The sequence below is a fragment of the Canis lupus genome, chromosome X, assembly GCF_011100685.1.
Source record: "Canis lupus familiaris isolate Mischka breed German Shepherd chromosome X, alternate assembly UU_Cfam_GSD_1.0, whole genome shotgun sequence".
Lineage (NCBI taxonomy): Eukaryota > Metazoa > Chordata > Mammalia > Carnivora > Canidae > Canis > Canis lupus.
In genome coordinates this window covers 60,081,407-60,106,316 of record NC_049260.1, presented here as the reverse complement: position 1 = coordinate 60,106,316, position 24,910 = coordinate 60,081,407, and the positions used below count along the sequence as shown (strand labels likewise).

At 35.2% G+C, this 24,910-nt stretch overlaps 1 protein-coding gene across 6 annotated transcripts in view; it reads left to right on the top strand.

Annotated features, from left to right (window-relative positions):
• Positions 1-24,910, top strand: part of ATRX (ATRX chromatin remodeler) — a 332,654-nt gene that overhangs the window by 143,500 nt on the left and 164,244 nt on the right. For all 6 annotated transcript variants that reach the window (XM_038587761.1, XM_038587760.1, XM_038587757.1 and 3 more), the window contains 5 exons: positions 4,633-4,766; positions 5,067-5,243; positions 6,683-6,776; positions 20,892-20,994; positions 22,360-22,578. In XM_038587761.1, the coding sequence (XP_038443689.1) occupies positions 4,633-4,766; positions 5,067-5,243; positions 6,683-6,776; positions 20,892-20,994; positions 22,360-22,578 (727 nt within the window). The remainder of the gene's footprint in view (positions 1-4,632; positions 4,767-5,066; positions 5,244-6,682; positions 6,777-20,891; positions 20,995-22,359; positions 22,579-24,910) is intronic.

Here is a 24,910-nt window from a genome sequence, read left to right as displayed (position 1 = left end):
TCTCTAAAGGGTATGCTTTTAAACCTATAATCTTATTCAGAATTCTCAGTTTAAACTAATTTTATTGTGATCTTGTGCACAAATGTAAACAAAATTTTTTTTTCCATCTTTGTGTTTGGATGCACCGTAGTTTTTGGCCTTCTAAAAGTATATTTTTCATTTAGCCATTTTCTTCAAACCTGTTTTCAGAACTTTTTAAAGATAAAACAGTAGATTTTAGGGATGTATCTGAGATGGCCTATTAAGTGCATTTTAGAAATGGAGCATGCTGGACTAAAGATTTTGAGAACTCTTATTTTTATTTTTTTAAATTTTTTTAAATTTTATTTTTATTTTTACTTTTTATTTATTTATGATAGTCACACAGAGAGAGAGAAAGAGAGACAGAAACACAGGCAGAGGGAGAAGCAGGCTCCATGCACCGGGAGCCCGACGTGGGACTCGATCCCGGGTCTCCAGGATCGCGCCCTGGGCCAAAGGCAGGCGCTAAACCGCTGCGCCACCCAGGGATCCCTAGAACTCTTATTTTTAAAAATTGAAGCTTCAATTCTTTCATTTCTAAGTACATATTTGGAGATCAATGAAATACAGATATCTTTAGGAATATGATTATAGTAAATTCACCAAGTGCTCATAAGCATAGTAGTAGTGAATGAGTAGAGAATATAGCACTGGCATAGTAAAATTAGAGAATATTGGGATTCAGGATCTTAGGTGCCACTTCTGGCTTTACCACTAACTAGCTTTGTTTCTTTGACCATGTCATTTTCCCTTTCTAAGCCTGTTTCCTCATCTGTAAAATGACAGAATTGGATTCTAAGGTCCTTTTTTCTAGCTCTAACATTTTGTGTTGCTTTTGTAATGGCTGTTTCTTTAAAACCTCCATGGTGCAACAGATTCCTCTCTTGATTGCTCCTAACTTAGAAATTTAATGTTTTGAATTACTGATTTATGTATCAGCAAGAGGTAGTTTACTTTCTTTCCCTGTTTGAGTGCTTTTGTGAAGAACATTATGTGTTTTCTTTCTTTCTAGATAGGATCAGAATAACTTAAGGCTTTCTTGGCTTCCTTCTTTCTCTCTCTTTCCTGCTTGCTTGTTCGTCTTTGCATTGTTGGGCTTATTCCTTATTTTATTATTGGTTTCTTTTAGTAGATGAAGATATAAGGGGTAATAAGACATTATTGTGGTATTATATGATTTAGAAGCCTTAGCTTGTTTGGGTTTTGGGGTTCTATTATTCTCTCATGCACCAGTTCCGATCATTGTTTTTTTTTTTTTTTTTTTTTTTTTTTTTGTGGGTTTTTACCCTTCCTCCCATATTGTTTTGCTTTCTCCCCTTCTCCCTTCCCTTCCTTTCAGGAAAATGGAGGAGTGGCTCCATTACTTCCAGCTCTGCCCAGGTTTTCTGCCACAGAGTGGCACAGCCTGTTCCTCTAATGCTTCTGATAGAGTCGTGACTGCTTTGGATGCTACACCTGCCCCAAGATGTAATATTGAGCATTGAGATTCCAGGGGGGCAGTACCTTGTTGCCTGGATGATTTTCTCAGAAACGTCTTGGAAAGCCTCAAGAAAGGAAACTTCAGAGCAAACAAATCAACTAGGGATCATGACTATACATCCATCACATGTATACCAGCATGGGTCCAGCCGAGGCCTCCAAAATGATGCTTTGCCAGCCTCAGCTGGTTCTCAAGTGATGATGTCCTTGAAGTCTCTGTGGCCCGTGACTCAAGAGTTAAGGTAGTGGAGTTTCCCTTAAAGCATCTCACAGCAGGCTTTGTAGATGGGACACATCTCACCTCAACATGTTTGCTGACTACTCAGGTTGAAGTTCATCCTCAGCCCTTAGGTCCTTCAAATTAAGTTCTAACTTTGAGGTGTAGGTTACGGGATAGGCTAGGTTTATGATATAGTGTGTCTTTGACATAGTGGACTTGAGCCATCAGTCATGCAAAATGATTTAATTTCATTCTTTTTTAGCTTAATATACATGGCTATACATTAGGATTTCCATTGGTCAAAAGGTGTTAGAAGGTAAATCTAAAGTATCTTAGGGAGATAAAGCTAAGGGAATCTCCATCACTCTGTATGTAACTTTTCAGTTTGGAGAAAAATGAACATTCTCTGAATTTTGTATTATTTTTCTGCTTCTAAAGTGATTGTGATTGTTCTTAAATTATATTCTTAATGAAGGTTGTTGATTGATAAATCATGTAATTTTTCATTGTATGGATCTCATTGAATTTTCCATGATTTATTATGTAATTTCACAGTTGATATAAAATTGTATTTTATTATCTCATGTGTATATTTCTCAGTTATTTCATGACAGTCTAGAACTTGAGTATAAATTAGGTAGTTTTTTATATATTTTGATTTTCCATTTAGTAGACCTATTCTTAGGAGGCTAGAGTTTGAAAGAAGAAAAATTTTATGGTTTCTTAAAATTAACCAAGTTTTACAGATCATATAGAATTTTAGACCTTTTTTTGAACTTGTAAATACAAACAAACCAGATAATAGAAGTAACCTTTAGTGTAACTAGATTAGTATTTGTATTTTTATTGGTTATTATTGTACTGCCCAAATGGTGATATGAGATCTTGTAACTGCAAGTGAACTATGTTTTCCTACTTGCAATTTATTATTCAACATTTTACATTTATGTGAGTGTGTGTGTGTTTGTATACACACACATTCATTCCAAAACATTGTTTTTACCCAAAGTGGTTCAAGAAAGTTTTTCCTTGTCCATTGGAAATGACAAATGTAGTATGTATTTTTTTTAAAGATGTTATTTATTTATTTATGAGAGACACAGAGACATAGGCAGAGGGAGAAGCAGGCTCCCTGTAAGGACTCAGTCCCAGATCTTGGGATCACACCCTGAGCTGAAGGCAGATGCTCAACTGCTGAGCCACACAGGCGTCCCTGTAGTACATATTAAAGATGATTTTAGAAAGGTTTTCTAAACAGATGCTTTTATTAAGTTTAAAGAACCACCCTTTATTCTGAAACTGTTTCCTAATTTGTGGAGGGTGTGTTAAAATAGTCTTTATTTTATAAAATGATGAAAATGAACAGTATTTGGCTTTAAATTTTTAATTTTGGCAAAGTGAAAAGTTGACAGCCCTATATTATTATCCATTTAAAAAAGTTTACTGTGTACAATCCAAGTCAGCGAACCACTGATACAGAAGTGTAATAACAACACTTTATAACTCAACTCCAGTAAGATTTATATTGGAGTGATCTAATCTTCACTTTATTGAAACACAAATCAGATTAAAAAAACCCTCAAAAAAGCAAAATCATCCGTTGTTTCCTTTAGCACTTGCTAACACTCTGTGTTGTATAAATATTTCGGATCTATCTCATTAGGAAAGAAAGTATCAAAAGGCCGATAATAAGTACTTAAGAAGTGATTACCTATTTTACTTCAGTCTGTTTTGGTGCCTTTGCTATATATCTTTGAATAAAACTAGTAATAAGGAGTTTCAAATCCAAAAATAACAAGTGCAAAACTATAATTCCAGCTGCAAATTTTTGACTGAGCTAGAGAGTTAATCTTGATTGTAGAGTGGTTGTTTATCCCGTAAGAGTTATTGTTATTTCATGCAAAACTGAGAATCATGCTACCTTCCTTTTGAACCTTTCTGTAAGGTATTCTGTGACTTACGAATTTATATCACAAAGATACTGCAGGTGCAAAACACCTCATTGTATACAAAAGCCGCATGATTGCTTTTATCTTATATTTTCAGATGTTTTCCTTAGGGTAAACATGGAAATTTATTAGGAATATATTTTATTTTAACAAAATATGTCATTAAAGAAGTATTTTTTTATACTTTTAGGAGTAGATTTTTCTATTAACAAATTGGTCTTTGAGGAACATCTTGAGAAATTTTGGTATGAGTGAGGCTACTGCACTGACTACTTTTTTTGGAAAGTGAAAACTCATTTATGTTGTTTTATGTTCTTTTACCATGTATATAATTAATAGCACTCATGCCCCTTATCTGCCCTAGTTTGAATATTATTAGGGATTTCTGATTGCTTCAATACTTAGTATATGGTATTTGCTTTCATTTCATTAACAGAATTTATGAAGTAAATTGAAATTTAAGTGCCAAAAATACTATCCTCCAGTTTGAGGCACTGTTTCATAAGAAAGTGGTTTATTACACGTTGATTTTCTAAGAGTATGTTTTGCTGTCGAATAATATTCTCATGTGGAGTTTTGTCTTGGAATGCCATTTGTCTGAATAAGTTGATTAATTGTTGTGGGCTTGTCTGATATTATAGTTGTCGGATGATGGCAGCAGCATAAATATAGGATTGGAAGATTATGCAGCATCTAATTGCAATTGTTCAAAATAGTGGAAATGTCCCTCAGATTTTTAAATATATCACAGAACTATTTATAATTGGAAAAAAAATAAGTGCTAAGAGATTTTCAAAAGTTTTGTTTGGTAGCTTAGGTTAAAACATGGTTTTGGTAGTCTTTTAATGACAGTATAAAATCTTTTTACATGTTTATTTCTATTACGATACTGAGAATTTTTTTTTGAATTTGTTACACTTCACCACCAAATATATAGTTTTTTTTACTGTCTTTTTACTCAAGAATTGCCAAGAAGATGCTTTTAGAAGAAATTAAAGCCAATCTTTCCTCAGATGAGGATGGATCTTCAGATGATGAACCAGAAGAAGGGAAAAAAAGAACTGGAAAACACAGTGAAGAAAACCCAGGAGATGAAGGTCAGCTCCAAAGAGAAGTACAGAATGTCATAACTTGATTGCTTGACCAGTTCAGTCTTTGAGGACTATGAAGTTTCATAATATATGCATTTGGAGTTTAATAAAACATTTAGAACCTTACTATTACCTTACTCCTTTTGAGTGTCTGGTAATAATTGTACACGTTTTGTTAGTTATTGCCAATAAACAGATGATTTTTAAAGCAAAATAATTTTTACCTTTTAAAAAATCTACAAGTGTCTATTGGTGATATTTAATTAATAAATCTGAAGGGTTTACTGATTTATTTTCTCCATTTAGGAACAAAAAATCAAGTCAATTATGAATCAGATTCAGATTCTGAAGAATCTAAGAAGCCAAGATACAGACATAGGCTTTTGAGGCACAAACTCACTGTGAGTGATGGAGAATCTGGAGAAGAAAAAAAGATGAAGCCTAAAGAGCACAAAGAAGCCAAAGGCAGAAATAGAAGGAAAGGTAAGACATTTTAATTCTGAGTGTAAAGAACATATCATATTTTTTTAAAGGTAAGAAGGGAGAGAGAAAGAGGAGGAGGGCAAAGGGAAAAGGAGAAAGAAAACCCCAAGTAGGCTCCATGCTCAGCAATGAGCCCGACGTGGAGCTTGATCTCATGACCCTGGGATCATGACCTGAGCTGAAATCAAGAGTCAAACACTTAACTGACTGAGCTACAGGTGCCCCAGTAACACACTGGTTTTATAACTAATTATAGTAATGAAATTTAAATATATCTGGACCACCTGTATTGAGTATCAGCACACTGGTAAAAGCCATTCTCTTACATGGGAGTGAAATAAGAATTTAGAGTGAGAAGAGAACCCAGAAACTTGAGAGATGACACGAGGAATATTGATTGCCTGTAACTGCAGGAAGAAATAATGCTTTCCTAAGGAAGAATAGAAGATGTAATTAATTTGGGTAGATTTATTATATGCAAAGCTTGTACGCAGTCAGTTTGAATTTTCATTACATTAAAAGTCTGAATCCTTCTGCATTGAGTGCTTGCATATTTCTAGCATCATGGTAAATATTGAGAATATAAAAATGAATAAGGAAATCATTGTCTTCTATGATGGTTTTCAGCCTGGTTACACATCTGGACTACTTTGGGGATTTTGAAATATATATATGACAAGACTCCATCCCAAGCCAATTATAGTATAATTGGTGGTGGTGAGACCTAGGTATCTGCATATTTTATAAAGCATCTCTGATATGTAGCCAGAGTTTGGGGTCAGTAGTTTAGTAAGAATTTTTGACATTAATATTACATGAAATTATAGCACTATGAGAGATGTTTTTTATGATAGAGGTGTTGTATAGTATGGCACAAAGGAAGATTCACAACCCGAGCTGAAGGCAGATGCTCAAGAACTGAGCCATTTGGATATCCCTCAGGTTTTAATTTCAGTCCCCAATCTCCCTGCTATTGTTTCCTTTTCAGAGTGCTTAGGTCATTTCTTTATGTATTCTCTTCATAGTTTCTAGTTGTTATAAATGGTAGAAGAGTCTGTATTTGCCCTTACTCCATCTTGGCCAGCCTACTTTACTTCTTTTGAATAACCAGAATTCTTTTTAGTTGATTCACTTTTGGTAATAATGAATTTATTTTACTGATGGTTAAGTTCTTTTGTTAATTCATATACAGTTAATACTTATATTTTAATATAGAACCATAGTTTTATAACTAGTTGGAATACATTTGAATTATTTTTATAAATATTATTTGAGTTATTAACTGGTCTAAGCTATATGATGTGCGGTATCCACAAATGTATATGCTATGGATATTCTCATAGTGATTCATGTTTTAAATATGATGGTATTGACAAAATAAATGAATTGCATTTCTCTTGGAAAATATTTAATAACTTAAATTTTTTTTTAAATTTAAGTAAGCAGTGAAGATTCTGAAGATTCTGATTTCCAAGAATCAGGAGTTAGTGAAGAAGTTAGTGAATCTGAAGATGAACAACGGCCCAGAACAAGGTAAGTATCATATCACAGTTTCAAAAATTGTAGGAATCTTTTCTTTTTAAATATTTTGTTTATTTATTCATGAGAGACACACAGAGAGAGAGGCAGAGACATAGGCAGAGGGAGAAGCAGGCTCCATGCAGGGAGCTGGATGTGCAACTTGATCCCAGGACCCCAGGATCATGCCCTGGGCCAAAGGCAGACGCTCAACCACTGAGCCAACCAGGCATCCCAAATTGTAGGAATTAATATGAATAACCATGCTTCAAGTTATCTGTAGAAAGGTTGCTGTTACTAACAAAGTAAAATATGTAATACTTTGATTTGAAACCAATTGTGAAAATTACTAATTTAAAAAGAGTTGAACATATAAACATTTCTGGTTGATTATGTGTTATAAACCAAGTGGGCTTTCAGTGTGCAAAAACACTCTTGCCTGTAATTTTTGGTTGTTATGGGAGGATGCTATAGTGTAGTAGATTAGAGGTTCTGTAGACAAAACTACCTTCTGGCTTTGCTATTTGTTATTTGTATGAATACTCTGTGCTTCAGTGTCCTCGTCCTTAAATTGGGGGATTACAATAGTACTTACCTTATTGATTATTATGGGCATTGAATGGGCTTATAATATGCCTACTTGGCAAATAATAAATATCCCCTGAATGCTAATTACTAGTCTTGGTAGCATACTAGTATTATAGTATTTAAGATTTGTTTGTTCTCTTAATACACATAGCTACTGATGTAGATTAGTAGCTATTTAAAATTCTGCTTACTTTTTAGTATAGTATTTTAGATAATACTAACCATTCTAAGAATTTTTTATTTCCTCCAGAATATTGCACCTTGGCCTTTTGGCTAAAATCAAGTGTATTTTCCCCAGAACAATATTATCCATTTATAATTTATTGAATGGGCTGTTTGAATTTGTGTAAATGTGATATGTGTGTCTGCATAGGTGTCAATACTTGTAAATTTTAAAACATTTGAGATCTTTTTAGATTATTACATACGAGGTTGTGCCTGAAGTATAGCAACATATTACATTAGGGAAATAATAGGATACAAAGAGAGAGTTTTAAAACTGAGAATTCACATAACACAAAACACACCATTTTAAAGCGTAGAATTCAGTGGTTTTTAGAGTATTCACAAAGTTTTTCAGCCACCACCACTATCTAGTTTGAGAACATTTTCATCACCATAGAAAGAAACCCTGTACCCATTTCCCATTCTTCCTGCCCTCCATTCCCTGGCAAAAGCTAATCTACTTTCTTTATGGATTTACCTTCTGGACATTTTATATGATCAGTTTCATATAGTGTAAGTATCTTTTTAATGAATGGATTCTTTCAGTTTGCACAATGTTTTCAAACTTCATCCATGTTTAGCTTTAGTACTTTTATCTTTAAAATTCTTTTTAGATGACCGTAAAATACACGTGACATAAACTTCACTATCTTACCCATTAAGTGTATATTTCAGTAGTGTTAAGTATATTCACATTGTTCTGAAACTAGTCTCTTAGCTTTTTAAATCTTGATAAATAAACTCTCTTCACATAAAACAATAACTCCCCTTTCCCCCATATCCTCAAGCAACTACCATTCTACCTTCTTCTGTCTCTGTGAATTTGATTCTTGTCAAACCTTATATAAGTGGAATCATATAGTATCTGTTATATTGTTGTGGCTGGCTTATTTCACTTAGTACAATAGCCTCAAGTGTCATCTATGTTGTAACATGTATCACGGTATCCTTCCTTTTTAAGGCTAAATAATGTACCACTGTGTGCATTTACCACATTTTGTTTATCTTTTCATACATCATTCAACAATTGTCTTACTTGTACCCTTTGCTATTGTGAATAATGCTGCTGTGAACGTGAGTGTACAAATATCTCTTCAGTCCCTGCTTTCAGTTCTTTTGGTTTTATACAGCCAGGAGTAGAATTGCTGGATCATATATGATAGTTCTAAGTTTAACTTTTGAGGAACAGCCACATTGTTTTTTGTAGTAGCTGTACCATTTTACATTCTTACCAACAGCATATAAAGATTCTACTCTCTATATATCCTCACAAACACTTGTTCTTTTCTGTTATTTTGGGGGGGCTGGGAGGGGATACTAACCATCCTAATGATTGTGAGGTCATTGTGGTTTTAATATGTATTTTCCATAATGGTTAGTGATATTGAGCCTCTTTTCATGTGGTTTTGTGTGCTCTGGGTTAGATGAGACAGAATTCTGTCCCTTGGGCATCTGCCAGAAAAGCCAGAACGTTGGGAGCAAGTCTTAGTCTTTACCTTCCTTCCTGGAGAAGGAGCTGTGAATTGGGCAGGTTCCTGCTGACCTCATTGAACTGAGTAGGAAAGTGGGTACAGCAAGTATGAGTAGAGATGCTACAAAATATCCAACCATTTTAAGTGTGACTCTTGGTTAGGGTGTTCACTTGGTTGCTAAAGATTCTTAACTGATTTATAGAGTTCTCATAAAGTTAGTTTTTTAGCATATGTTGTTTATTTTGGCTTTCTGTGGGAGAAAAAGAGCCTGGAGTTTACTAGTTGCCATCTTTCCTGTGGTCACCTGGCTATTTTATTACTTTTAATGGCTGAATAATATTCCATTGTATAGATAATAACACATTTTATTTATCCATTCATCATCTGTTGATAGACATTTGGCTTGTTTCTATTTTTTGGCTATAATGAATACTGCTGTGAACATCTGTATATTATTTTTGCATAGTCATATGTTTTCATGTTAATTCATAGGAATATACCTATTAATGGAATTGCTGGGTCACATTGTGCTCAGCTTTCTTTTTTTTATTTTTTAAATTTTTATTTATTTATGATAGTTACAGAGAGAGAGAGAGAGAGAGAGAGGCAGAGACACAGGCAGAGGGAGAAGCAGGCTCCATGCACCGGGAGCCCGATGTGGGATTCGATCCCGGGTCTCCGGGATCGTGCCCTGGGCCAAAGGCAGGCGCCAAACCGCTGCGCCACCCAGGGATCCCATGTGCTCAGCTTTCTAAGGGAACCATCAAATTGTTTTGCATACTGGCCTGGCCCATCATTTTACATTTCCACCAGCAATGCACCAGAGTTCTAATTTCTGCACATCTTCACAAACATTTACTATTTCTGATTTTTTTGATGATAGCCAACCTAGTGGGCATGTGGTAACATCTCATTGTGATTTTGATATACTTTTCCCAAATGATTATTGATGTTGAACATTTTTGCATGTGTTAACTAGCCACCTCTATCTAAATTCTTTTACTAATTTTTAATTGTGTTGTCTTATTATTGATTCACAACAGTGCTTTATATGCTGGATATAAGACCCATATCAGAATCCATTGCTTAATCCAAAGTCATAAGGATTTATGGCTCTTCATTGATGAATTTTATAGCTTTATCTATTATATGTAGGACTTTGATCATTTTTACCCTACAATCTTTATGAAATTTTATGAAAATAAGCTTCTAGGTTTGTATGTTTAGATGGTTTTCAGTATTTTCTAGTATAAATACTTTTCATAAAAATATTTGTAGGGGCACCTGAGTGGCGCAGTCAGTTAAGTGTCCAACTCTTGGTTTCAGCTCAGGTCCTGATCTCAGGGTTGTGAGATTGAGCCCCACATTGGGCTCCATACACAGGGCAGAGTCTACTTGGGACTCTCTGTCTTCCTCTGCTCTTTTCTTCTGAAACAAATAAATCTTAAAAAATATTTCTATACTCACACATCTAGAGATATAGAAATATTTTTATTAGGCATTGTTCTTTTTTTTTTTTTTTTTTTTTTTTAGGCATTGTTCTATATATACACACATGTGGGTATATTGAGACACTTGTTAGATTACTTCACTCAGTAAATTACTGAAATAACACTGTTGAGTCCAAATTGCATAATTTTAAGACTTTTGTCATGCATATTTTCATCTTTTTTCCTAAGTTTTTAAAAAAATATTTATTCATGAGAGAAAGAGAGAGAGACAGACAGACAGAGGCAGAGGCAGAGGGAGAAGCAAGCTCCTTGCAGGGAGCCCGATGTGAGACTTGATCCTGGATCCTGGAATCATACCTTGAGTCGAAGGCAGACAGACACTCAACCACTGAGACACCCAGGCATCACTTTCCCTAAGTTTTTATTTAAATTCCAGTTAATATGCAGTGTAACATTAGTTTCAGATGTAGAATTTAACGATTCATCACTTACATATAATAACCAGTGCTCATCATAACAAATGGTTTCCTTAATACCCATTACCCATTTAACCAATTCTCCCACCCACCTCCCCTCCAGTAACTGTCAATCTGTTATCTATAGGCCAGAGTCTGTTTTCTGGTTTGCCTCTCTTTATTCTCCCTATGTTCATCTGTTTTGTTTCTTAAATTCCACATATGTGTGAAATTATATTTGTCTTTCTCTGACTGACTTATTTCGCCGAGCATAATACTGCTCAAACCATGTCATTGCAAATGGCAAGATTTCATTCGTTTTGATGACTATTATTCCTTTGCATGTTTGTAAATGTACATACATACACCAAATCTTTATCCATTCATCAGACAAGGAACATTTGGGTTCTTTAGATAATTTGGCTATTATTGATAATGCTGCAGTAAACTACAGGGTACATGTATCCTTTCAAATCGGTATTTTTGTATCCTTTGGGTAAATACCTAGTAGTGCAAATGCTGGATCATAGGGTAGCTCTGCTTTCAACTTTTTGAGGACCCTCCATACTCTTCTCCAGAATGGCTGCACCAGTTAGCATTCCTACCAACAATGTAAGACAGTTTGCCTTTCTTCACATCCTTGCAAATACCTCTATTTTCCTGTGTTGTTAATGTTAGCCATTCTGACTAGTGTGAGGTGATATCTCATTGTAGATTTGTGTATTTTGCTGTTGATGAGTCATGTTGATTATTTTTTCATGTGTCTAAGGCCATGTGTATGTCTTCTTTGGAAAAATGTCTTTTTGTCTCTTCCCATTTTTTAACTAGATTATTTGTTTTTTTGGTTGTTGAGTTTTATGCATTCTTTAATATATTTTGGATACTAACCTTTATCAGATGTCATTTACATATATCTTCTCCCATTCCTAAGGTTGCCTTTTAGTACTGTTGCTGGTTTCTTTCACTGTGCAGAAATTTTTTATCTTGATGAAATCCCAATATTTTATTTTTGTTTTTGTTTCCCTTTCCTCAGGGTACATTTCTAGTAAGAAGTTGCTATGGCCAATGGCAAGGTTACTGCCTGAGTTATCCTCTCCTGTCTGATATTTAGGTCTTTAATCCACTTTGAATTTGTTTTTGTGCATGGTATAAGAAAATGGTATAGTTTCATTCTTCTACATGTTACTGTCCAGTTTTCCCAAAATCATTTGTTGAAGAGACTTTTTTCCATTGGACATTTGTTCGTGCTTTGTTGAAGATGAGCTGACCATATACTTGTAGGCCCATTTCTGTTTTTTTTATTCTATTCCATTGATCTTTGTTTCTGTTTTTGTGCTAGTACCATACTGTCTTGATTACTACAGCTTTGTAATACAGCTTGATGTCTGGAATCATGATGCCTCCAGCTTTGCTTCTCTTTTTCAGGATTGCTTGGGCTGTTCAGGGACTTTTGTGGTTCCATACAAATTTTAGGATTGTTTTAGCTCTGTGAAAACTGGTGGTATTTTGGTAGGGATTCCATTAAATGTGTAGTTTGCTTTACGTAGTATAGACATTTAAGAATGTTTATTCTTTGCATCCATGAGCATGGAATGTTTTTCCATTTCTTTTTGACATCTTCGATTTCTTTCCTCAGTGTTATACTTATCAGAGTTCAGGTCTTTTACATCTTTGGTTACATTCATTCCTAGGTATCTACTATTTTTAGTTTGGTTGTAATGGAATTGACTCCATGATTATTCTTTCTCCTGCTTCATACTGTTTGTGTAGAAATGCGAAGAATTCTGTATGGTGATTTTGTATCCCAAGACTTTATTCAAATTGCATATCAGTTCTAGCAAGTTTTTGGTGGAGTTTTTCAGTTTTTCTCTATAGAGTATCATGTTATCTACAGACAGTGCAATTTTCACCTCTTCTTGTTGATTTGGATGTTTTTTCATTCTTTTTGTTGTCTGATTGCTGAGGCTAGGACTTCCAGTACAGTTTTAAATACCAGCAGTGAGAGTGGACGTCCATGTTTTTGTTCCTGACTATAGAGGATAAGCTCTCAGTTTTTTTCTCACTGAAGATGATATTAGATGTAATTTTTTCTTTGGTCGATTTTGGGTATTTATATAAGTATTTTTTTTCTAATTGTTTTTGTTGAAGTTCGAATTGCCACCATATAGTATAATACCCAGTGCTCCTTCTATGCCTACACTCTGAAGAGTTTTGATCAGGAATGGATGCTGTATTTTGTCAAATGCTTTTTCTTCATCTATTGAGAGGATCTTATGGTTCTTGTTTAGTCTCTTGTTGATGTGATCTATCACGTTGATTATTTAACGAGTGTTGAACCATCCTTTCATCCCGAAGATAAAGCCCACTTGGTCATGATGAATAATCCTCTTCATGTAGTGTTGGATCCTATTGGCTAGTATCTTGTTGAGAATTTATGCATCTGTGTTCATCAGGGTTATTGGTCTGTAATTCCCCTTTTAGGTGGGGTCTTTGGTTTTGGAATCAAGGTGATGCTGGCCTCATAGAACGAGTTTGGAAGTATTCTGTTCCTTTCTATCCTTCGGAACAGCTTTAGTATAATAGGTATTATTTCTTCTCTAAACGTTTGATAGAATTCCCCTGGGAAGCCATCTGACCCTGGACTCTTGTGTCTTGGGAGGTTTTTGATGACTGCTTCAATTTCCTCACTGGTTATTGGCCTGTTCAGGTTTTCTCTTTCTTCCTGTTCCAGTTTTGGTAATTTGTGGTTTTCCAGAAGTGCATCCATTTCTTTTAGATTGCCTAATTTGTTGGCATATAGCTGCTCATAATACGTTTTTAAAATCGTTTGTATTTCCATGGTATTGGTTGTGATCTCTCTTGTTTCATTCATGATTGTATTAATTTGTGTCTTTTTTCTTTTTAATAAGGCTGGCTAAGGATTTATCTTTCTTATTAATTCCTTCAAAGAGCCAACTCCTGGTTTTGTTGATCTGTTCCACAGTTCTTTCGGTCTCTATTTCCATTGAGTTCTGCTCAAATCTATTTTTTCTCTTCTGCCTGGTGTAGGTTTACTTGCTATCCTTTCTCCCAATTTGTTTAGGTGGGAGGTTAGCTTGTGTATTTGAGTTTTTTTTCAAGGTTTTGAAGGAAGCTTGTTTTGCAATCTATTACCCTCTTAGAACCACTTTTGCTGCATCCCAAAGATTATGAACAGTTGTATCTTCATTTTCATTAGTTTCCATGAATCTTTTTAATTCTTCTTTGATTTCCTGGTTGACCCATTCATCTTTTAGTGGGATGCTCTTCAAGCTCCATGTGTTTGAGTTTCTTCCAAATGTCTTCTTGTGATTGAGTTCTATTTTCAAAGCACTGTGGTCCAAAAATATGCAGGGAAGAATCCCAATGTTTTGGTATCAGTTGAGACCTGATTTGTGACCCAGTATGTGGTCTATTCTGGAGAAAGTTCCCGTCCACTTGAGAAGAAAGTGTATTCAGTTGCGTTTGGATGGAAAGTTCTGTAAGTATCTGTGAAATCCATCTGGTCCAGTGTATCATTTAAGGCCCTTGTTTCTTTGGTAGTGATGTGTTTAGAATATCTGTCATTTGCAGACAGTTCTGTGTTGAAGTCTCCTACTATTTGTGTATTATTATCTAAGTATGTCTTTACTTTGGTTATTAATTGATTGATATACTTGGCAGCTCCCACATTAGGGGCATAAATATTTATGATCTTTAAGTCTTCTTGTTTATATATCCTTTAAGTATGATATAGTGTCCCTTTTCATCTCTTATTACAGTCTTTGGGATAAACTTTATCTGATATGAGGATTGCTACCCCAACTTTCTTTTGAGGACCATTTGAATGGTAAATGGTTCCAGCCCTTCATTTTCAGGCTGGAGGTGTCCTTCGGTCTAAATTGAATTCTTGATGACAGTATATAGATGGGTCTTGCTTTTTTACTCTTGATACCCTTCATCTTTTGATTGGGTCATTTAGCCCATTAATGTTTAGAGTAACTATTGAAATATATGAATTTAGTGTCATTGTATAATGTATTCAGCCTCTTCTCTGTGGATTGTTTCTTTGGACTCCCTCTTTCTTTTACAGGGTCTCCGCTAATATTTCTTTTAAAGCTGGTTTGGTGGTCACTTATTCTTTCAGTTTCTGTGTATCCTGGAAGCTCTTTTTCTCTTCTTCTATTCTGAATGAAAGACTTGCTGGATAAAGTATTCTTGGCTGCATGTTCTTCTCATTGATTACCCTGTATATATCATGCCAGCCCCTTCTGGCCTTGCAGGTCTCTGGAGAGGTCTGCTGTTAATCTAATATTTCTTCCCATTTAATTTAAGAATCTCTTGTCTTGCATGAGTTCAAGAATTTTCTCTGTATCTTTGAAATTTGCAAGTTTCACTATTAAATGTTGAGGTGTTGTATGGTTTTTATTGATTTTTGGGGGGTCTTCTCTATCTCTTGGATCTGAATGCCTGTTTCTTTCCCATGATTTGGGAAGTTCTCAGCTATGATTTGTTTAAATGTACTTTGTGGTCCCTCCTCTCTCTCTCAGTCTCTTCTGGAATCCCATTTAGATGTATACTCTCCTTTTTCAAGCTGTCATTTATTTCCCTAAGCCTTTCCTCATGTGCTCTTATTTGTTTTTCTCTTTTTTCCTAACCTTTCTTCCTTACCATCAACTTGTCTTCTATGTGACTCATTCTCTTTTCCACTTCATTAACCGTAGTTATTAGAACATCCAGTTTGGATTGCATCTCATTTAATCTGTTTTTAATTACAGCTTGATTAGATCTCAATTCTGAAGTAAAGAAGTTTCTGGAGTCCTTTATGTTTTTTTTTCCACAGCCACCAGGAAGTTTATAATTGTACTTCTGAATTGAATTTCTGACATTGTATTTATTTATTTATTTTTTATTTATCTATTTTTCTGACATTGTATTTAAATCAAAGTTCTATTACTGTGTGATAGAGAGTACTGTTTCCGTTTCTTTCTTTTGTGGTGAATTTTTCCTTCTAGTCATTTTGTCCAATATAGAGTGCATGTATGAGTGGGCTGAGTCAAAAATATCAACTAAGACCTTAGTAAAGTACACCCTAGATGATTTCAAAGAGGTCAGATACCAGAAAATAAAAAAGGAGAACAGAAGAAAATAAAATAATAGGACCACTAAAGTGAAAAATTTTAAAGTAGTAAAAATAAAAAGCCAAGAACCAAAAACATAGGAGAAGAAAAAAGAAAAATATTAAAAAAGGAAAGAAAAGAGGAAATAGAAGAAAAAGGGGGGGGATGATGGTGGTGAGGAAGTGGTAGTGGAGAGAGAATGTAGTCTATCTGAGAGGTCTTAGAGGGTGATCCTTTCGGTTCTGATTGTATTTTGTTTTGTATGTTAGAACATGCTCAATCCCAAATTTATATAAACCAGCAATATTTATATAAAGCTCCAACATTGACCACCAAAAGATAAAAGAGGGGAGCCGAATGGGAAGGAAGAGAGATTATAAGATCACAGAATGAACCATCATGGTATTCCACTTGGTTCTGGATGTATGTTGGTCGTGTGTTAGAAGGTACTAACTTCCACCATTGCAATTGAAAATGAGGGAGAAAAAACAAAAAACACAAAAACAAATATGCATATCTTGTATATCTAATTGAATACATTGAAGGGAATCTAAAAGTGAAAAATATGTCTAAGACAGATAATTGTGGAAATATGAAAATGGAAAAAAAAACTTGAAAATGAAGAGCTGGTATAATATTGTAGTTAAGGTGAGAAAATGGGAAAAATTTCGGAAATTTTCTTCTGATACAAAAACTAGTTGTAATGGAAAAAAAAACCCACAAAACCACACAAAACAGAAAGGATCCTGTTGTTGTATATAGTATTTTCCCTGAGTCCTGGAGCTTTCCAGTGCTGTTTGGTCAATAAACCTGCTCTTCCCTTGTTATTCCAGCAGTTCTTCTGGGGGAGCGCTCTGCTGTGCTGATTCTCAGGTGTCTGTGCCTGGGTGGAGATGCCCTGCCCTTTGCCATATGCTGGGTTCAGTGTGAGCTTTCTATCCTGTGAGGCCTTTTTTCCCTAGAGGCCCCGCCTCTTGCAGGCACAAGGTGAAACAAAGAGGAAAAACAATGGCGGCAGCCAGATTTCTAGTTCTGGAGTTGAGCTCATATCAGTATGAGTTACTGATACTAACAGCAGTATCCCAGTTCTCACTGGCCTAGGTGCTCTTGGGGGCAGGTGCAAGTGCAGTTGCACTGATCTGCATAGCCTGTAAGGCGCCCAGCGGCAGGAGAGTTCTTCCTTTCCTGTGTCCTCCCACTTCTGCCTATCCCAGGTGTAAAGAAGGATCGCTGGTTTTATCCACTTGGGCAGCTTGGAATCTGGGTCTTGTGCTGCTGTATTTGCACTCCCGCGTATGTCTTTCCATAAGGGAACGGGGTACAGCCATCTCCATCTGGAGCTGGTCCGACTAAGCAACTCGCTTCTCCCAAAAGCCCCAGAGGGCTGCAGCTCTCCAGCCCTTTACCAACACTGGACCGTGGTTTGCAGTGAGCTTTTCCCCAGGTACTCCATCTCTTACAGTGACTCCGGGAATTTTGAGGCTTCACTACCCCTCCTGCTATTTTGCCCAATTTCCCCGCTAAACAATTTTCCATCAGGAAAAACTCCAGCGTGGATTTTAAAGTTCCCACATCTCCTGGGCTGGGCTTTCCTGCCCCTGAGGTTTTGATGCTCCACTTTAGCCCGGCTACTCCAGGTTCCTCTCTCCCACTTTATTCTTTTTAGATTTTTTTTTCGCCTTCCTACCTTGTTAGAAGTGAAAACTTTTCTCTCTGTAGCATTCCAGCTGTTGTCTCTTTAAATCTCAGGTTGAGTTCATAAGTGTACAGGATGTTTTGAAAGTTATCTAGGTAAGTTTTTGGGGCCAGGTGAGTTGAGGACCCGTACTCTTCTGCCATCTTACCCCTCCCTCTTAGATGTAGGTTTTTCATTTATGGCCTTTATGATATTCAAGTATGTTCCCTGTATCCCTACTTTGTGGAGGGTTTTTATCATGAGTGGATGCCGTAATTTGTCAAATGCTGTTTCTCCATCTATTTAGAGGATTATATAGTTCTTATCCTTTCTTTTATTAATGTGGTTTATCATGTTGATTTGTGAATATTGAATTGCCCTGGTAGACAAGGAATAATAAATTCCACTTGATCATGGTCATTGAGTCTTTTAATGTACTGTTGAATTAGATTTGCTAGTAGTTTGTTGAGAATTTTTGCATCCATGGGTCATCAGGGATAGTGGCCTACTTGTAATTCTCTCTCTCTCTCTCTTTTTTTTTTTTTTGAAATTCTCATAATTTTAATGGTCAATAGCTTCTGGTTGGCTCTGGATGGTACAGTTAAACGATATACTTAAAGACCTACCCCCACCCCCACCCCGCAAGCGCATTCACACCCCCTCAGTAGCGTTGCCATCAACATTCCATTGCCTGGTCAGACTTCCACACCTCAGACCCCCTGTGGGTTATGGAAATCCACATCTTAGTGTAATGAGTTGAAAAACCCTTGGTACACCTGTGACCTGTGTTATTTTTTTTAAAATAACAAATATTAAACCAAACACCTTCCCAGGCTCCGCTGCCTCACAGAGCAAAAAAATGTTACTGTGGCAATCTGAATACTCTTGTCTCTCCTGGGCTGGGCTGTAATTCTCTCTTTTTTAGTGGAGCCTCTTTGGTTTTGATATCAGATTAATACTGGCCTCCTAGAATGAATTTGGTAGTTTTTCTTCCAGTTCTATATTTTGGAATGGTTTGAGAAGAATACATATTAACTCTTCCTTCACTTGATCTTAGCCAAAAGGCCGAGAAGCGATACATATTAACTCTTCCTTAAACATATGGTAAAATTCCCCTGTCAAGCCATCTGCCCCAAGATTTTGTGTTTTGGGAGATTTTTGATTACTCATTCAATTTCTTTGGTCTTATTGGTCTGTCCAAGTTTTCTCTTTCTTCCTGTTTCAGTTTTAATAGTTTATATGTTTCTAGGAATTTATCCCTTTCTTCCAGATTGCCCAGATTGTTGGCACAGAATAATTCATAACTTTATCTTACAGTTGTATTTTCTGTGGTCGTTATTTCTCCTCTCTCATTTGTGATTTTGTTTATTTGGATCCTTTCCCTTTTGTTTTCGATAAGTTTGGCTCAAGGTTTATAAATTTTGGGATGAATTTCTCTGTCTTGGCATTAGTCTAGGTCTTTTTCTTTGCGTTAGAAAAGCTTGTCACGTTTCTTGCTTCTGAGAGAAATGGCTTTATAAAAAAGAATCATATACTGTCCAGGGCCTGCTACTTCAGTAAGTACCTCTTATGTGTCTGTGCCTATGCTGAGGTGTGCAGTTTATGGGGATTGTCTTCTGCTGGTTCTTTTCTCCCCAAACATCCAATGCCACCTCTCATAAATGCACTCTCCCAAGAGGGAACAATCTCTCCTAGTGCACTTTAGGTGATCCTCAGATCATGCCATCTGCCTGTGAGTTGCTTTCCTGTCTTCTAAGAGCAGGGCAGCACTTTCAAGTCTATTTCAGCCAAGCCCAGGGACCTTTAAAACTCCAGTCTTTGAGCTCCCTGCTTCCAAAAACTCATGAAAATCAGCTCCTTTCATTTTCCCAGCCTATGGCTTTTGGGACTATCCTCTTTGCACATCCTTGTGTGCTCTACCCTCTCTCACCTTTCTCTCTGACCAGGGCTCCCTCCCTTCTGCATCACCCATGATCCATTTCTCCCCTAAACCACCTCTCTGCACTTTCTTCTTGGATGTGCCCTCTTCTCTCCCTCTAATTGTGCTGTTTGTTCTTTCAGTCTTCAGGTCTTTCCTTAGGTCTTCAGAACGATTTGATAATTATTTACCTGTGTTTGAGGGGCAATACAATCCTAGGGGTCCTTTTACTATTTTGCTATGGTAACTCCCTTTTGTCATACCTATTTTCAAACTGTCTTATAGAAGTCATTTTTTTCCTTCCTGCAGCATAATATGTAATTAACCATTTTCTCACTTTTTCAACAATGAAATAGTTTGTAGTCTGTTACGTAGAACATATATCTTAAGGAGTATTTTGGTCCATTTTTAGCTAATTTTTATATATTATGTTAGATAGATAGGGGTCCAACTTCATTCCTGTGCATGTAGATAACTAGTTGTCTCAGTACTACTTATTAAAAAGATGTTTTTTTTACCTCTTGCATTTTCTTGACATCCTTGTGGAAGATCAGTTGATCACAAATATAATGTTTTATTTCTGGACTCATATTTCTCTTTCATTGATCTGTATGTCTGTTATTTATGCCTGGAATGTGCTGTCTTGATATATGTAACTGTTTACCAGCCTCTAAGCCCAGAAGTACTTTTTTGCCAACGGCTGTTGTTACTGTTTTCTTTTTTTAATATATGTGCACTTATATGAAGAAAATAGTATCTAGCCCTTATAATCTGCCTTTTTTTTAAGTAATGGTGAATATTTTTCATTTGTATATTGGTTATTAATATTTCTAAAGACCCTCCATCCATCTTTAAAAAAATTTTAGAGAGTGAGTGGGGGGAAGGGGAGAGGGAGAGAGAAAATTTAACGTAGACTCTACATGGTTCTGGATCCCGTGACCCTGGGATCTTGACTTGAGCCTAAATCAAGAGTTGGACGCTTAACTGACTGAGCCACCTAGGTATCCTCATCCATCTTTTAACTGATGCTAAACCTCTCCTCTGAAAAACTTAAAATGTTGATCATTGGATTAAAATTAAGGGTTATCAAGTGAAGATTTTTTTGCTTTTTGTTTTCCTTGTCTTTTTAAGGAATGTACTCAAAGGTAAATTAGCTGTAGAATAGTATGTAATTAATTTAAGGAAATTTGTCATAAGGTATTTCATTTTGCATTTTAAATGTTCTTTAGATCTGCAAAGAAAGCAGAGTTGGAAGAGAATCAGCGGAGTTATAAACAGAAAAAGAAAAGGCGACGCATTAAGGTTCAAGAAGACTCATCCAGTGAAAACAAGGTAATGACGTTTATTATGTGCTTGAGTTACAACTACAGTAGAGTAGAAGTAAATATGTTACTACTTTTTCTGCATTCCATTCCTTAGTTTAACTTTGCTGGTTTATTTATATTTTAACACCTTTGTGGAAGGATTGACTTATTGAATGTATAAATATGCAAAAATAGTATGACACATTACTGATTTTTTTTCTGTTCCTTAACTAAATCTGATGGAAATTTTAAGTTGCTCTTATTCATGATTTTACACTCTTGGTGCTATAGAATTGATGAGAATTATTCTATTTTCTTAAGACATAAAACATTTTATTCCGAATAATGATTCATGTGTGAATAAATTTCTTTCAGAAATGATGCTAGCAAATTCATTTCATATATATAAATAAGATTATGTAAAGTAGAATTTCTCTGTAATATGTTTCATTCTGACACTGTTCTCCTTGTGGGGAGGGAAGGTTCATTTTTTTTAAACGATCCTTTTAACAATTTCTAATTGTACATTTCAGGGGTCTTAATTAAATTCAAAATTTAAAACTCTGTACCAGACCCTTGTAAGCTCATCCAGTTTCTTTATTTATGAATTTGCCTATTTTAAGTACTTCATATTAAGTGGCGTCATACGATATTTGTCCTTTTGTGTCTGGCTTATTTCACTGACAGTGTTTTCAAGGTTCATCCATGTTGTAGACTGTATCACAATTTCCTTTCTTTTCAGTGCTAAATAATATTCCATTATATGTATATATCACATTGTGTTTATTCATTCATTTTATATATTTATTTATTTATTTATTCATTCATTCATTTGTTGATGGACATTTGGTTTGTTTCCATCTTAGGGTATTTTGAATAATGGTATTGTGAATGTGGGTGTAGAAATATTTTAGTCCCTGCTTTTAAGTATTTTGGTTATAACCTGACTTATGGCATTGGTAATCATTTGGTAATTCTGTGTTTAACTTTTTGAGGCACCATCACTTTGTTTTCCCAGTGTACCAGGCTTCCAGTTTTTCTACATTGTCACCAAAACTTATTATCTTTTTATTTTTCTAATAGCCATCCTAATGGGTGCATGATAGTATCTCATTTGTGGTTTTGATTTAAATTTCCCTAATGATAAGTAATGTTGAACATCTTTTCACATGATTATTGGATATTTCTGTATCTTCTTTGGAGACATATCTTCCTGTTCCTTTGCCCCCTTTTCTGGGTTGTTTTTTAATGTTCTTTTTTATTGTAGAGTATAATTCTAAAGCTTTTAATTATGTTTTCTTTTACCTTTTCTTGGTATATTAATTATTGGAATATGAAATGGGTAAATTAGACAACTTTGTGGTATTTACCTCTGGTCATGTAAATTCCATAGAGTAATTCTGAAGAAGATAAAGAAGATGATGAAGAGGAAGAGGAAGAAGAAGAAGATGAAAATGATGATTCCAAGTCTCCTGGAAAAGGCAGAAAGAAAATTAGAAAGATTCTTAAAGATGATAAACTAAGAACTGAGACACAAAATGCTCTTAAGGAAGAGGAAGAGAGGCGAAAACGTATTGCTGAGAGGGAACGTGAGCGGGAAAAATTGAGAGAGGTAAACCAGTTTTTTAGAATTTCAAAAAATGTGTCTTTCTTAGATTCACACACACACACAGATATTAGTATTTTAAGAATAGCATGTTGTAATCACATTTTTAATTACAGTTGCTTTTCCCTATTGGTATTTTATGCAGCTTTTCTTTTTAAAGATTATATTTATTTATTTAAAAATAGAGAGAGTGTGTGTGCATATGTATGCCACGAGGGAGCAAATGGAGAGGGACAAGCAGATTCTGCACTGAGCATAGAGCCCAGCTTGGGGCTTGATCCCATGAGCCTGAGATCATGACCTGAGCTAAAATAAAGAATGGTTGCTTAACTGACTGGGCCATCCAGGTACTCCTATTTTATGCAACTTAGAAATCTTCATTAGGCTATATTAATATAATTAGATACTTGAAAAGGTTTGAGATTCTTGAGTGATCACCAAAGTGTGTTTTTTCTGGGGTAGAAAATGTTTAAATATTATTGCTTAAATTCATAAAATATTTTGATTTATTTAAATAAACTTTTTTATTGTGATAGATGTCAAGCACATGTACAAGCAGAGTATTATAAATCTCCGTGTACCATATAACTCAGCTTCAACAGTTACCAATACATGGCCAGTCTTATTTTATCTATTCTCTTCAGATTATTTTAGAGAAGTCTAAGAAATCATGCATTCTGTCTATATATAGTCAGAATATATTGTCAAAAGATAAGGACCCTTTCGACATTATTATAGTACCATTTTACACTTAAAATTATTATTAATTTCATAGTATCATCAAATATCTAGTTAATATTTCAAGTTCCTTCATTTTCCTCACAAACATATTAGTGGTTTTTAAAGATTTATTATTTATTTGAGAGAGACAGGGCAGGGGTGGGGGAGGAGGGCTAGAGGGAGAGGGAGCGAGAGAATCCCAAGCAGACTCCCCGCTGAGCATAGAGCTGGTGCAGCTGCTGCAGGGCTCCATGTCATGACCCTGAGATCATGACCTGAGCCAAAACCAAGAGTTGAATGCTTAACCAACTGAGCCACCCAGGTACCCACGTATTAGTGGTTTTTAAAAATAGTTGGTATGAATTAGGATAATAAGAAAGTCTTGCTATAGGTCATGTTGCTTTTAGATGTTATACCTCATAAGTCTTTTTATTTTGAATATAAAGATTTCCGTTTTGCATTTTTTCTTTCTTATAGTACATGTGTTTAAAAAGCTGGATTATTTGTGTAGAATTTCCTGTATTTTGAGCTTTGTCGGTCACATTCCTGTGGTGTATTTTCACTGGCTCTCCAATATGTCCTATAAACTGTTGGATATAGAGTTCTGATCAGATTTAGATTTAGTTCTTTTTTGGCAACAAAACTCATGGGTGGTAATATATACCTCTTGCGTCTTACCTAGAGGTACTTCTAAAAGAGGTTGTCTCTCTGTGATGTTATTTAAATTTTATTTTTAAAATTTAAACAGTAGCATTTGATAAATAGACATTAAAGTTCTATTTATCATTTTCTTCTTCTGATCCTACCAGTATACATACATGCGTTTCATATAACTGCTGTCACTGGATGTGGTATATGCTGTATTTTCCTCTCCCTTTTATTTCACGTAATTTACATATATATTAACATGTTTCAGGTACTTTTAGTTTTTTTATAATGTTTATTTTCTAATTAATTTTTTGGTTTACTAAATTGAGGATATGTGCTTTTTAAAAATCAAGTATTACCATAAGGCTACATTGAAAAAAAAACAATAGTCTTCTGTTTTACCCAGACTCTTCTCACAGGTCATGACTCAGTTCTAGCTATTCTTTGCATTTACTTATATATTTTTGTTTGATATGCTTATAATGCTATTTCTTTATTTCTGTTTTAGATAATACCATTATTATATGATAGTTATGGATTTAGTTTTCATATACTGCCTGCCAGACCCTTTCCTCCTCTCATTCTCTTAGTATGGTTATTCCACAGTTCTGGTGCAATCATTTGTCCCTGTTTGCATGACTGTAACTATGTAAATATTCACAGCAGGGCTACATAGTGTATATTGCATGTATATTTCATACACACACATACGTGTGTGTGTGTGTGTGTGTGTGTGTGTGTGTATATATAGAGTATATAATGATTACATTCCTATGTATATTCTTTTTTTTTCTTTCCCTAGAGTTAATAATGTTTTGGATTTTTTTGTCTTATTTTCCGTATATCATTGACTACTGAATTTCCTATTTAGTAAAATCCTAAAATTCCTCAGTAACTTTAATACATCAGATGATTGATCAGTTTAGTTTTTTTCTGAAATGACACCTGGAGCCTTTTCCCCCCATTCTAA